General features: G+C 45.1%; 1 protein-coding gene and 1 long non-coding RNA gene across 3 annotated transcripts in view; one reads left to right on the top strand and one right to left on the bottom strand.

Annotated features, from left to right (window-relative positions):
- LOC119437146 (three-prime repair exonuclease 1) overlaps positions 1-8029 on the bottom strand; it is a 43904-nt gene extending 35875 nt beyond the window's left edge. The window contains exons 1-3 of one of the 2 annotated variants that reach the window (XM_037704217.2): positions 7900-8029; positions 3721-3899; positions 795-949 (exon numbers count right to left, since the gene is read on the bottom strand). In XM_037704217.2, the coding sequence (XP_037560145.1) occupies positions 795-949; positions 3721-3899; positions 7900-7915 (350 nt within the window). In that variant the 5' untranslated portion in view covers positions 7916-8029. Of the gene's footprint in view, positions 1-794; positions 953-3720; positions 3900-7899 lie in introns of both variants that reach the window. The other variant, XM_037704216.2, reaches the window with a different exon arrangement.
- Positions 8030-8755: 726 nt separating this feature from the next.
- On the top strand, positions 8756-12680 carry LOC119437147 (uncharacterized). The gene is made up of 3 exons (XR_005189245.2): positions 8756-8897; positions 10058-10176; positions 12568-12680. It is a non-coding gene; the product is annotated as an uncharacterized LOC119437147 (long non-coding RNA).
- Positions 12681-15881: the final 3201 nt, after the last annotated feature.

Genomic DNA, 15881 nt, shown 5'->3' on the forward strand with positions numbered 1-15881 from the left:
ATAATGCAATGTAAGGCCCACACTGTGGAATACACAAAGAAAATGACAACAGCACCACAGAGAAGAATCAAGCAGCTCAAAGAAACAAATATTCATTACAGCAATATTGCCTGTTGTAGCCACCTCCCCCCCGCAGCGGTGGCTTAGCGACTATGGTGTTGCGCTGCTCCGCGCAAGGTCGCAGGATCAAATCCCGGTCGTGGCGGCCGCATTTCAATGGGGGCGAACTGTAAAAATGATCGTTTCCCATGCATTTGGGGCATGTTGAAGATACCCTGGTGGTTCAAGTTAATCCGGAGTCCCCCACTATGGCGTGCCTCATAATCAAATCATGGCTTTGGCACATAAAACTCCCCTATTCAATTCCACTCTGTTGTAGTCCCAACGTTATCAAAAGATATTTGTTAGACTTTGCTTTGAACAATACTAAGGTTTTACATTCAATTCCCTCGTAAATATTTCTGTGAACTGTGCAGTTTCCTTCCTATCATTAGTCCATGACATAAGTAACTGCTCTTTAGACAAGTTCAAAAAAGCTTTTTCTTAAGTGCTTCCCTCAACTCGGCACTCTGATTCTCAAATAAGCTTATATGGTCATAACTGATGGCGTTTTAAGTCGCAAAATTTCACTGAGGCTATCAGATGCTCCAGTGGGAGTAATGCGCACCTAAATCTAAGTGCACAAGCACTTCAGCTTTCTGCCCACCCCCCCATCAGACCCACCCACGCAACCTAATTCCCTCAGTTTCAAAAATAAATGTGCTAAGACATCCGCTGCACTTAATGACCCTCACCTGTCCACAGCCACCATGGCTATTTCGGTTATGCTGACTGGCTGGTACTTGGAGGGCAGGCCTGTTGTTTCGAGGTCAAAGAAGACCAGCGTCTTGACTGGCTGTGGAAGCGCTGGTGACAAGCGTGGCCGGGCCACTGATGCAGCAGGCGTCTGCTGCTGCAAAAAATGAGCAAAACATTTGAAAAAAACTCCAGCAGAAACTATCTCAAGATAAGTGTCAACGTTAATTCGATTAGCATTGAAGCAATGTAGCGACATGCCATATTGCTGGTGCCGAAACACCTCATGCATGAGGTGTGTACTGCAGCCAGGCAGTGCGTCTTTCTGGACATGCTGTGCTATCTAGCGGCGCCGCCGCGAAGTCCACGCACAGCACGTGTCTGAATATATATCCAGACAAGCTCAGTTAGTCAGTCAAAGAACCTTATTGAAAGGTCCTGCGAGTTTGTAGGACAGGCAAAAGGTCCCGCCTAGGTGACAACCAGGAGTTCTTCAGACCTGGCGGCTTCCTCAGCCTGCTGGACAGCCCACAGTTGATTTTCAAGGGCAGAGCTGAGCAACATAGTCTCCCAGCACTCGCGGAGGTGCTCGCGAGAGGCTGCATCCTCATTATTGTTTGTTATGCCTCAACATTCCCATAGCATATGTTCCAGATTGGCTCTAGAAACACAGTTTTTGCATATATCTGTCTTGCATATGTCTGGGTAAATGAGGTGAGAGTTCGCCGGGTTCGGATAAGTTCTGGTCTGTAACTGCCACCATTCGACAGACTGCTTTTTGCTGAGCTTCTGGCGAGGTGGTGGGAAAACGGACCTTTGCAATTTGTAGCGTTGTGTGATGTCATTAAATCCAGACAAGCCTGTCTGAATTTAATGACATTATGATACGGGAGCAATCCCACCCAGGGCCAGAGAAATTTGTAAATTTTTTTTTCCTCACCGAAGAGCGGCGAACATCCAATATGCATTTGCAGTGACTCAAGTCGGCATCAAAAAGGTTCATTGAAGAGAAGCAGATACCCAGTGGCTGCAGGGGCATGTACCCAAGTCGGCATCAAAGAGGTTCACTGAAGAGCAGTACATTGAAGGTGGCACAAATGAAGGAATAGCCATGCTACCAAATACCGATTGAATGGAACTATTAGCTCGAACTAAAGGAGGCTTAAGAAAGGCATAGGCAGACAAAGAAATGGCATATTCCATCCTGTCAAGATCCACTACCTCCAGGCCTCGCACGATGAGAGACTGTCACACTCACAAGAACTGGGACAGCAATAACCCCGGCTATGATCTATCAATGGCAACAAGCGCACAGCAGTCCTGCAGCTGATCCTGATACACTGCCACCAGTGAGAGAACAGCCGAATTGCCCCATATGAGGCCGTCAAACCGCACATTTGAAACACATTTTATGGCAGTGCCAAGCACTGGCCACCCAGAAGCAGCAGGCCCTCCAGGGACTCTCTATGTGGTACACACGATCAGGTCTTTATATAATAGTGAACACAGCCAGTCCGTCTATACGAGCCTCTTTGACTTTATCAAAGGAGCAACCAACTTAATGAATTCATTTAATGCATATGCCCTGACGCCACATGTAAATTTATTTTCTAATGCTTAAATTTTTAAAATTATTTTATTCATTTAGTTTTTAATAAAGACATTTGATCTCTCTCACCAGTCATTTTAAGAGGATGAAATACGGAAACTTCAATAAGAGCAGTGTGTGCTGCCATTTTAACATTAGGCTATAAGGTTGGGCACATTTCAACAGCCTCATTTTCTGTCTGCAGCTAGTCTATATATTTCCTGTATAAAGCAATGCTAGGCTTCTTTCGGCCAAGGCTTCATTGCGCCAAGTTGACGATGCTTTATAGGGAGCTTTTCACTGGTTTTGTTTGCTGCCCAATACAACCATGGATATGTTGTGCAGATGCTGGAAAGCCAAGTTCCACGCAATACAAAGCATTAAATTTTCATTAAATATTCCACAAGTACTCAGAAAGTCAAATATAGCTGTACGTTTTTTTCCTTGTTTTTTTTTTTTTTTTTTGTAAAGCAATGTGAATATTCAATTCATTACTGTCAGAGTATAGAAACATGGCAAGTGTTGTACAACATTCAATCTTTTTATTTTTTTTATTCAGGGGGATTTGCTGCAAGGCATAAAAATTTATTCATATTGTAGCTCTTAGGCTTTTTCTACATGTTTAGCATATTTTGGCCAGGTTAAAAACCATGTCACATTTGCATATTGCTTCAAAGTTTGACAGTGGCACATATTAGTAAAGGGTGACAAGTCAAACATGATTTGCTTTCTGAATAAGCACCATGTGATCAAATAACCAAACATAATTTCACATTATGCATCGCCATTTGTACTTTGACACACTTGAGCCACATTTTCCCGTGGTCTTCATTTATCTCCTACAACTATAGTACTATAACAAAAAAGGGCTCCCCCCCCCCCCCCCCATAACTAGTTTACTTCCAAGATCTGTTCACAATGTTTTTTCTCTCCTTGTACTTTTCCAAAGGTATGTCACAAAAAGGCAACACAGTGGAACCAACTTACTGCTATAAAACAATACCTGTCCCATTTGTGTCTTTTCATTTGTGGTCATCTGTTTCACACTGAAATGTATTACTTTATTGTTACACACCAACTAGCCCCAGCAGCAGCATCTTCTTACAATAAACCAGTTGAGACCAAACCATATATTACGATAACAGGCACTTAATCAAGAACAAAATGCCTCCAGGGCCTTCTTCAGCCAATGTTGCTAAACACTTGAGTTGAGAAATCTCTATAGATTACCAGAAACACTTGAATTCACTATGCAAGAGCAATTTTGGATTATGCAGAGCCACTGTAATGGTCTTTCTCTACATTTAACTTTGACCAAGGCAGTCCTGTTTATTTACCTGGACAGTCTGCTGAGTGAAGTGGTTGACCAGGGCATGAGTTTGCAAGGGCCGTGTCGGTGACTGCATGGGCTTGTCTGGTGACTGTATCTGAAAGTGTGCCAGTGGATTGATGCTGGACATCCCCACAGGCATGGTTCCATCGTAGGATGACACCACTGTTGTGACCTGCACTTCAGCTGGTTGCATAAGAACAAGATGAAAAGGTCATTATTTCATCAGCAGCATGCAGGAAGACAACACAAAGTACACCAACCTGCATTCCCATGTATCGCTGGGCCAAAGTGCAGAATATCTAAAGCACAACACAAGAATAATGCTAGTGTTCACTGCAGCAAAGTTGGAGCTTAGTAAACCGTGTGGACTATGGTCTTTTCTTCACCACGACATCTACTAGGAAGAATAAAAAGCTTCTCACCTGCCGTTGAGGTTGTGGAGACACCTCCTTACTCTGGATTGCGAATACCACTCATCGCACAGAGAACATACTGCTTGAAATTATCATAAGCAGCACATGTCAAACATAATGAAAGCAACCACTCCTGACAGTTCTACAATGTGTAGTCAAAACAGCATGGCCTTTGCACTGCAGTAGAAAAGTGTCGGTACTCCAGTTCAAGTCAACAATATGTGCAAGATGGCAGCCATCTACATACATTTAAGTTTTCTCTGAATGCACAGGTTAAGCTGGCTATAGAAAAGGAATTAATCTACAATTGCAATCAGCAGTAACATTTGGTTAATATGTACCATGCAAAATTACCTGAGGTTATCTGGATCACTAAGATTGGAGCGTAAAGTTAAGATTGATGAAAGACTTGCAGGACCTAGAAATGCTGCAGAGAATAGACGCCACTACAATGTTGCTTTGGTGACCCAATGACATGATGGCATCAACAAAAAGAAAGTGGATATTCCGCTGCAACTGGCAGAATTACCTGAAAGAAACTTTGCTTGTGTTTCGTCTTCAATGGCTGGCTACAGTCGCATAATTATAGCTGGCATAATTTGCCTGAGAAGTTACCCTGCTGGCAGCCGGTCGAGTTAACTTACTAACAGTTCATAGACTTCCACCCTAGCTCTGCAGTTTGTGTCCCTTAGCCGAATGGCCCGACTGGTTGCATGAATAGTGGTGTCATAACCTGCCTGGGAAGTGTTCCAAGTTCTTCCTTCATGTTCATTTTGCCAGCAGTGTGTGCCAGCATAATGTGCCTTAAACTGACTTTATCCCGAAGAACGCTTTGCCGATGCTCTTCTATCTAGCTGAAAGCACTTTGTCGCCTACTACTCCCGGGTAGCATGTTAGATGCTCTAAGCATAAATTGATACGGACAGGCCGTCCCGATTTGGCGGTCATACTACGAACAGTAGGACAAGCTTCGAACTGCAGCAGATTGAAAAGGCAACTTTGGTGTGTTTAGATGGCCAAGTCACCACCCGCGTGGCAAGGTCGGATAATATATGCTGACGACCATTCCATCGAGAAATGAACTTGCATACATTTTCTACTTTATCGTTCCACATACAGAATGCGTTGCGCTGTAGTTTGGCATTGTCTAGTGGCATGCATAAGCAGCTTTTCAAGTAATGAAGACTGCAATGTTGCACTGACAACCTGCCTGCTGTGGTATCAACTAGCAAGACCTATAGCTCACCTCCTGTGCGCTACACCTCCTGTGTGTGTACACAACTTCGGAGGCACAGATGATCAGCTATTGTGTACCTTACAAAGCAGATATATTGGCCAGCCGATACTTGGTTACTTGGATACCACGCAGATCTTGCGCATGATTCAACGAATTACTAGCAGGAAGAGGGGACTCAAGGAACAGGACCTTATTCGATTAGTGCAGGCTCTGATTGTGAGCCGCATTGCGTACTCGGCACCATATTTAAATTTAAGGAACGCGGAAGTGGAGGTACTCGACCGGCTGATACGCAAGGCGTATAAGCAAGCGCTCGGACTCCTACCCTGAACGGCTACTTTTCGCCTCGAGGAGACAGGGGTGTACAACAACGCACGGGAAATCATAGAGGCCCACCTGGTAAGCCAGAAGGAAAGACTACTACGCACAATAGCGGGACGCTGCGTCTTGGAACGTCTTGGATATTCCGTACGGAAGACCAGCGCACTGACCAAAATTCCAACACGAATACAAGAAACTATGTGCGTCTCACCGATTCCCAGGAACATGCACCCAAACTTCCACATGGGACGGAGACAAGCCCGAGTGCAGGCGCTCACGAGAAAGTATGGAAACCACCCCAATGTCTTGTACGTAGACGCGGCCAGCACCGCAAGAAGCACCGCACTCGTCACCAGCGTAGTCGACAATCACGGGACCGAAATAAATGCATCGTCGGTTTCCAGAGTGAGCGCTGCGGAGGCAGAGGAACTAGCGATATCGTTAGCCATCACGACGAGACCGCAGTGGGATTGCGTCATAGTTCTGACGGACTCTCAGACGGCATGCAGAAATTACTCCAGGGCCAAAATTTCCAGGGCTGCACATCGCATTCTGAATGAAGCGCACCAGCTGCCACCATACATACAAATCGTGTGGACTCCGGGGCATGAGTCCTTACGCGGCAATCAGCAGGCACACGCCTACGCCCGAGCGCATGCACACCGGGAGCCGCGAGATGACCGTGCCGAGCAGTTCCAACCAGAGCCCATACCATTAACCTACACTCACATCCTACAACACTATCGCCTTTCACGAAGAACACTACCCCCACCTCATAATTCTCTGACGCGAGAGGAGGCCGTAATATGGCGAAAACTCCAAACAAACGCATATCCACATTTGAGTCTTTACCACGCCATACACCCTGCACTGTATTCCTATAAATGTCCACACTGTGATCAATGTGCAACACTTTACCACATGGTATGGGCTTGCGCAAACACACCACAGTTAACACCCATAACACACCCCACCACACGGCAATGGGAGGCAGCGCTGTCCAGCTCCGACTCGACGGACCAGCTCAACCTGGTCAACCGAGCGAGAAGGGCAGCTAAGGCCACTGGACTCCTGGACTGAGGGGACCACCCACTGCAGAGCGGGGGAGCTACCTACGCTCGCGTGCTCTTTTTATTAAAGTTTATTCTCTCTCTCTCTCTCTCTCACCTCCTGTGCGGTTTCAAAACTGCCAGATAGCTTTCGCTGCTGCAACATCAACAAGGTAGGCCTCTGACTATCGGTCCCCGACAGTCCCGGACTGCCCAAGGCCGTGCTTTCAGCAAACAAGCCTTACGTATGCAGCGTCTCGGGGAGTCCTACACAGTCTGGGACGACAAATCAGAGGCCCAGTGAATGTGGACACTGTTTCAAGGAAGCGCAAGACAGGTGATATGCAAACATACGTTATGCTTCTAGTTTTGCCATTTAGCTATAATTTGTACGTAATAAGGACTATTAGCTGCTAACTGTTCGTGCATGCAGAAAAATATAGAAGTTACTACTGAAATGTGGCTGGTTCTGAGTAAACAAGAACCCTAATTCCCATCATTTTGTAACAGCTGTTTATGCTAATATTCTCTTGTGCGCTGAAAAGTGTAACATGGCAAATAAGTTTTCTCGCTTTGATCAGCAATGGGCAAGCAATGGACGCCTCAGCACGGAATAAACGACGCCAACTTAATTGCTGGCCAGAGTCTGTGAAACTAACTTGTACACAGTGAACTGCTCGCAAATTGTCGGCTTACTCCACTCCGAAAATATGCCGCATTTGACACGTGACTGAAGTCAGCTATCGATGTCGCACTGACGGCAAAATTTCTTTCAGGCGACTCTGCCAGCAGATATCCAGCCCGCGAAAAAAAAAAAAAAAAAGAGTAGCAGAAATCATACCTAACAATATACAATAGCATAACTGTCCGAGGAAAGCAGAATGCCCAACACTATGTTGGCAGAACGAGGCAGTTTCGCGGAAAGCCGACACCAAGTTCCAAAGAGCATAGCTTCATGTAAAGATTACTTTCGCTCGATCCTGTTACTTTTTTATTATCTACCGCTTACGACCGGCCGATCCTGGTGATAACAGAGACGCCCAGCTCCGACTACTGACGAAGAGCGAAAAGAAAGGAACTGGAGTAGAATCGCTGCGTTATTATGGCCAAGGTCGCTGAGATTGTGACATGTCACAGGACACTTGGCTGGCGAGAATACATACCCATGTTGAATTCCATCTTGCAACGTAACTGGCGTCACCCTAGCACCCCTCGACACTGACAATTCAGAAGCTTTCAGCACGTCAAGAGCAGCGCGGCGCAACCACTGACTCCCGCCAACTGCTTTCGCATAGAATAAAGAAGTGGTTTTCCCGCGAAAAAGTGGCGCGCAACGTAGTTGCCAGACGGGCCAGACTACCTTGCACTATCGGCGCCTGCAGTCATAACATGCAGTAAAACTCAACTTATCTCTAAACGTTAGTATGACTGGTATGATTTTCTCTATATTTTTTTTTCTGCGCGATCCCGCGTTGCGGCGTTCACCTATTTCGATTGGTGATTAAGGCCAACTCTAGAGGAAAAGCTGACGTCGGTTCGCTTCGCCACATAGAGTTAATATATAGACCGTTTTTTCATGGGGACCGTCCTCGACACTACCTATCCCAACGATCAAATTTTCAATAGCGGAGTTCATGTGGGAGCTACGCGAACATTAGTTCCCCTTGGCATGATCCTTCAAACCGAAACTGGCCGCAAAAAAGGCACCTGAACGTCGCCCCCGAGGGCTCCGATGTCGCTGCGCATGCGTGAGCTGAGAGAAGGTTCCCCCCGACAGCTGGATCACGTGACTGTGAGGCGCTCTTTTGTCAGGGCCACTCCTTATTCTTACACCGTGGTCAGGGCTAGTCAGACCGGAAGCCGCGGACGGTTTGCGGACAGTCCGGGATTGTATAATCGAAGAGGCCCGGTGAGAAAGGAGAACAACTCTCCTTTCCCGGATGTGACGTCAAATTGTTAGTTTTTTTTTTTTTTTTCTTTTCTTTTTTTTCGAACTATGGCTACAGGACACCCATAATATGGCTCGCGCCTCGTTCGCGCGCGCATTGTGAGCATTCAAGTTTCGTTTTTTGCACTTGCTTAGAAGCTGAAATTGCCGACATTGCGGGGTTGGGCTTGATGACATTTGTTGCTCAGCTGCCGCGACGCATTTGGAGCAAAGGTGAGTGTCGTGCGATTGCCCGTTCTCTAGTTGACACTTGTAAAAACAACCGGCTGCACATTTGAGCTGTGGCCGATGTGATCTCGAAATTCGAAGGAGCACGATATGGTTGTCGCAGGTCTCGTAGTGATCGCAGGATAATTTATTCGTTCGTGCCTTCAACAAGTACTATCGCAGTTCCTACGCGTTACCCCGATGTAAAACGAACGGCAAAAGCGTTCACGCGCCATGCATGCACTCAACTAGCTCTATCGGTGAATGCCGTCCTTTGGTATATATCTCGTGCGTAGGTCTTTGTTTCTCCATCTCTATGGGATGACTACGCTATGCGCCTCTTATTTACCCATGCAATACATGGCTGCATTCAATTACCTTGCTCACTGGGACCGTATTCTGAAACGTTCGCCTAGGCGAAATTTCGCCTAGGCGAAATCAGCATGCGCGCTGATTGGCTGGTTGAGCAAATTGAATGACGTCGGGCTCAACCACCCAATCAGCTCATCCAATTTTGCTAAAACAGCCAATCGGCGCACGCCTGAAAGCGAAAAAAGAAATTTCGCCTAGGCGAACGTTTCAGAATACGGCCCCAGCGCTGACCGCGGTAGGTGCGTCAGAGGCTTTCATTTGTTGCAGTGAGATAACAAAAACGTATTTCTTTCACTTACAGCTTCTTAGCAACTCTTTTAAGAGCCGTGGAGTTAAATCGTGCAATGTGTACGTTGTGAGCAAGCTGCTAAACAAACCCGCTTTACTGCTGCGGTCGCTTTTACGGGCACCTTCAAAATTAAGCATGTATGAGTGTATGAATTCAGCTCACCTTTCTATACACGTCCGTTGCTTTCGTTGTTCGTACGTAGATCATGCATAGAATAAAGGATCATGTGCGTACCTTTGCAACCATAATCGACATTGTAAAAACAGCAGGAAGGCAGATGACACGAATACTGTGTCTGCCTTAATTGTTGTCTGTGCTGTTTTTATAATATCAATTAAGCAACTCCACACACTTGCTGTTTACAGCAAAACAATCTTTTTTTTTTTTTTTTTTCTTGGAGGATTTGCTTCTAACGGCGGCAGTGACGTTGTGTATTGTCCTCAGGAACGCTTGCAGTGTGCACATTTGTCTAATTTGTTTCACTGTGCTGCTGCTGTCTTTACAGCTTCTGCTTATTTCCTGGCCGCACCTTATATTTGTTGCCTTTGTCAACATCTGACCTGTTTCTGCCTTGTTGAAAGCAAGTGGCCACAAGTACTGCTTAGTTAGCTCAGTATATACCTGGTATGTATATCTATTTGCTAAGGGCATGCTTCTGCTCCTTTAAAGGTTGCTTTAACTAATAGTGGTTTGAGTCATCATGTATGATGACCAGATAATTATTGTTCTACAAAGGTGGCAAAGCTTGTCCACAGATTTAAAGTATGGGGATGCTAAACATTAAAATGTTCCAGGTTGCTACAAAGTATTACACACATTTAAATTTGCAGTCGCAAAAGACATACTAAAAGCATAATCCACCAAATTTGCTTCGAGGTGTCTTGAGACAATAAATTGTAGAGAAAGAATTCTATTGTGGAGTTGCCAATGCTTGTCGTGAGCTCTAGCCCATTTTTCTATGAAGCCACTGTTGCTTCGTTGTCTGTTGCCATCACGTGCTTGTTACTAACAAGAAATTGAGCTCCGTGGTTCCCCAGATTTTTGTCGCTCATAAAATGCAAATGTCTCGACATTGGCAGCCTTAGTGCCTCAAGGTAGAACACGAGTGTTCATTGGCCAGTTGCCTGCTTTTAAGATAATGTTGTATTTAATGTCAGGGGCTTAAAGGATACTTCACATCTGCCATCATGGCTGTTATTAGTTCTGCTAGCACTTCTAGGACAAAGTTTGGTACACATGTGCAACTATCCAAGAAAATGGACATTGGGACAACTGCTGACGTAGCTCACTTGGTAGAGCATCGCAAGCGCAAAGCAGAAAATGTGGGTTAAGCTCCAAGCGGCAGCAAGTTGTCTCTTAATGCAAAGCATTATCATGATCTATTTTTGAATTTCTTAGTACACCTGCCCAGGTAGCTTCATTAATAATTAGTAATGCTCCTGATGGTGGGTATTGAACGCGAGTGCCTAGTACAGCAGCCCAATTCTTTGCCCATTAGGCTACAGATGCATGCATAGCTCGCCAGATTAACTGCACTGGTTCTCTCGTAGCAGCTAATGCTTTCAGATGTTATGTGACACTCAGCATAAGTAATGCCCAGCACCATAACAGATGTTATGGTGCTGGGCATTACCTCATTCACAGCTTCGATGCTGTGCCCAAAAAAAACACATCTGTAGGCAGGTGCTCGAGTGACGTGAAGCTCACTCTCTCTCATTCTCTCTTGTAGGTAGTGCATCCAGTTTAGCGCCGTGCATATGTGTGAGGCATTTCCTTGTTCTTATTCTGCTGTTGTGTCGTGTTGTACATAGGAGGAAAGCCGGTCCTCCACAAGATGGTTGTCAGTGTCGCGGAATATGGTTGTCAGTGTCGGTTGTCAGTGTCGCCGAATACAACACCGTCTTGCTGCCTTGACACGCCACATCATTTGACATCTGGGGGTGAGGTGGCATCTTGCTGTTCCTTGTGGTCAGGCATAGCCAAGACTGGAGGTAGAGTCCGCACACAAAGTTCAAGGCTGGACAATAGGACCAGCACGCCCAATAAATGTGTGTGCAAACTTAGCTCTAAGCGTGATTTATGTCAGGAATAAAGATTCACAAAAGGGGCTTGGTCCATGGCCAAGGAGAGTGAGCACAAACAACAACCGTCTTCTTTCACATCCTTTGTTGGTGCCTGCCTTTGTCGCTACATAGTAATTAATTAGTAATTAGTTTGCTAAGCTATCCATAACTGAGAACTCGATCGAGCATAGAAAAAAAACATGACTATAGGCTCCTATGTTTCTTATGTTTAAATCACAATTTGTAGGTATCAAACACGGCATAGCATAAATGATACATTGGGCACTTTAACCCTGTAATGTGCACATTGAGTGCCTTTTCGTGTATTCTTTAGAGGGTACTCGAGATTTCTGGTTGGGTTGCCATAGATGGGGTGTTAGCTCAGTGAATCTTCTTTCCAAGGCATTCAGTTTGTTAAAGTTACCCGCCGTGGTTGCTCAGTGGCTATGGTGTTGGGCTGCTGAGCACGAGGTCGCGGGATCGAATCCCGGCCACGGCGGCTGCATTTCGATGGGGGCGAAATGCGAAAACACCCGTGTACTTAGATTTAGGTGCACGTTAAAGAACCCCAGGCGGTCCAAATTTCCGGAGTCCCCCACTACGGCGTGCCTCATAATCAGAACTGGTTTTGGCACGTAAAACCCCATAATTAAATAAGTTTGTTAAAGTTAAGCCACTATAGATGTGTCTTCATTGTTCAGGTTACTTCTGGCGACACCTGAACGTTCTTGTGGCTATGATGTGATGCTTCATGACACACATGGTGCTCAATTCTGAATTATTGTTGGCATGCTTTTTCATAAATGGTTTTAGTAAGATAATTGCACAGGTGATGCAAAATGAGCCACAGCATATGCTTCACCTCCAGCTTGTTCGTGATCACCGATGGCCTGTAAAACAGTGATTCAGACTAACCATCGCAAAGAATGATTGTTGCCTTTCTTTCTTACAGGCTGCTGTGTTTCAGCTAAATCTGCTTTTCCTGTGTCCAGTGGCCTTGTCGCTCAATTAGTGCTTGCCAATTTCCATTACACTGCAACCCACTAAAAATATGAAATTTTAGAATATGATGCCTCCCCTCTCTTCCCTTGTCCTTCTGACCTTTCACTCTGCTGCAAGCTTTTAGATTTCAATGCTTAAATGATTAATACAAAAATTCATGCTACCATATTATTTTATGGCTATCATGATGGCAATAATTTAGGTGAACCTGAAACTAAATGAGAAAATAAAATATGCATGTGTGAGTAGGACTGACTGTTCCTGGTTACTGGCTCTATGCTAAATTTGAGGTCTTTGCCTCAAGGAAATGGGTCTTGGATTCTCAGACCCTTTTTGCGATCTTGTGCCTGTATCAGACCTGATATACAATCACGGAAGTTTTACAAAAAGGAGCGCCTTTCTTTTGGGGAACTGTTTTTATCACAAGTGTGCTAGATAGCGCCAGTTATGCTATGAGCACGCACAACTGCAAACAATAGCATGTACTTTAAAATAATTTCACATCTATTTGTGAACTTCCCAGGCCAGCTGAATCTGGTGTAGGCAGTGTCAGGGTCATGGCCCATATTTTTGATGAACGCCAAGAATGCATCCTGTGACTGAAGTTTGAGTTATTTGAGCCCACCTTTTGGAAGTGCTTTTTATGTGCACTCAGTAAGTGACAGTTATCCATGCTTCTTGACACGATTTTCAGTGATCCTAGAGGCAACACTTATTGATCTGCATTATGCAAATGTTTTTATATTTTCACTAATATACTGTGGTCACTATTACTAAGCACTGTTTAAAAGGTGTTGAAAATAGAAAGCTACTTATTTACCCTAATATAATGTAGAAATATATTAGCACTCTGCAGTCTGAAAAGTGAAGAAAAAAACCACAAAAAAGAAAAAATCACCGCCCAAGCACTCCATACAGATGGTTAACCAGCAAAGCTGGAACGTGCGGCCGCAGTGTTTATGACTGGGTTAATTAAGTCTGTGTTTCTTAATGAGGTTAAACACACGTTCGGCTGCATCGGAGAGAACGACGTCACTGAAAGTGAGTCCGCCGTTGTCGCCTGCGTTCGATGTCTCATGTTTGCTTGGCGGTGTGGTTAGCAGCATTTGCCCACCGTTGCCGCTTGCGATTCTTTGAAGTTAAATCTGTCCGTCACGTAAGACAACGAATGGCTCATACCTCCTTAAGCAGTGGCTCATGCGGCCTCCCCATTACGACGGCACAAGTGAAATTCTATGCTGGAATTATGAGCCACAACGGAGCCAGCTGTGGAAGAAGACAACGAACGAGGGAGCAGTGGCATGAGCGAAACCCGAGGGGGCGCCAACAAGCCAGCTCCGGAAGAGACGACGATGCTCGAGCCAATGCTGATGATGATAGTTATCTCTACACAGGCGACAGACAGATGCTTTTTCGTTTCACCTAGCCATATGGTCGCAAGATTCACAACCACTTTAGTTGATTATAAAAACATTGAAGTACACGCAAACAGCCTCTACATTGCGTCTGTGAAAAACATTGCTCCATCTTGCTGTAGCATTATGCACCTTAGCTTTGTGTGGAAGCTGCGGTTGTTGCACTGTGCTGCACCGCAATGAACCTTGGTTATGTGAAAAAGCCGCTGTTATTGCATTGCTCTTTACTGTTATGCACGTCAACCTTGTGGCAAAGCCTAAAATGCTTCTCGGTGGAGCACTTGCACTGTGCTCCACCGAGAAGCATTTTAGGTGTGTGGAAAAGCACTTCCTAAATATTGCATGTGCTGGATTTGAGCATTTTTAATGCAAATAATTCTTTCTTCATACCAAGCACTTTGCAGTAGGCAATTTTATTTCCCTGCTCATGTTGGTCTTTCCGATTGAAGACAAAAATAGGTCTGGCAGCGAGTCCAAACCTGTCTCCCAACATAACAGCCCAACGCTTTAGCCATTAGGCTGCTGTTGTGCACCATGCATTATGGTGCACGATATGTGTCGGAGCTTGTGTGCATGTACAACTTGCTCGTCAAAGTGAGAGCATGTCAGTTTCTCCCATTCTTCCTTTGTGGCAGCACTTCGAGGTGTTTTGTTAGACTGCTCCAGCTTTGCGATTCACCCACATTTCCCAGTCCCTTCATTGTAGCAGCTTGCAAAACATGGACACTGTGCAACATTGTACTATCTTTGCATTGAGGGTGAAGGTGATATGTGCTCGTTGAGTGAAAAATGTTGACAAGAGGTGTACGCACAGAGAAGTATGACATTTATCTTAATACTACATATAATGATTCTATATTCCTTGTGCCACAGTGACCCATGCCCAAATCAGCAGATGGGCCTAGAATGGGCACATAACCATTTGTGCATACCGCATAAGCCATGCTGTCCACTCGGCAAAACAGTAGCCACCACAGTGTAGGCAGGAAGAGGCAAAGAAACCTTTATATTGCTATCATTGCAAGGAGAGTACGAAGGCGAAGGGCCTTTGTACTCTTCTCGCAATGCTTGTGACACATGCAATCACTCGCCATACACAAACATGTTGGTCAATGCTGCAATGCTCGGCAGAACCCTAAACATAAATCCCCACAGTGTGTGGGATCTACATAATTATTTTTTCATTTTTCAGGCGTTTGGTGGTAGAGGCCAGTGCGTTACACAGAAATCCCACTACACTGCAGCAACGTTCAGAATGTAGTATGAGGTAAATTAGTTGGCTATAAGTTAAAAAACAGAAATTATATTAGTAGTCAAAATATAGTAGCCAGTGTTGAAACTACACATGCATTCAAGGCTGAGCCACAGCATGAGAACACGGATGAGCAGACATACACGGTGGTCACTTGAGTTGGCATTCTGTCTATCTTTACCAACAAGCCCAGCTGTACAATGAGTAATTAATATTATGGCGACTGCAGCACAGCAGTGGTCTAGTGGCGTAGTCTCGACCTCGTATAGAGCAGGTACTAGGTTAAAAACTTCGGAACTGCCATGAATCTCACAATCAACCCGTATCCCTCGTTTTCCCACAGCTGCAGTCAGATGTGCTGTATGATGTGGGTGTCAGGAATCTTGAGATCCAGCCAGGCTGCCACTGGAAGTCCCTTGGGTCAGGTGATACCTCAAATGCCTCCAAATATTTCACTATATAAACCTTTATAGAATGAGAAACTTGTCAAGAGCCAAGTTGTTACATACAAAAGAAAACTGTCACTAAATAGTGACCAGTTTCATTTGTTTTGTAAGTCACAGGTTGTGTGCATTTGACATTGCTGACCAACTCTTA

The sequence above is a fragment of the Dermacentor silvarum genome, chromosome 1 (assembly GCF_013339745.2).
Source record: "Dermacentor silvarum isolate Dsil-2018 chromosome 1, BIME_Dsil_1.4, whole genome shotgun sequence".
NCBI lineage: Eukaryota > Metazoa > Arthropoda > Arachnida > Ixodida > Ixodidae > Dermacentor > Dermacentor silvarum.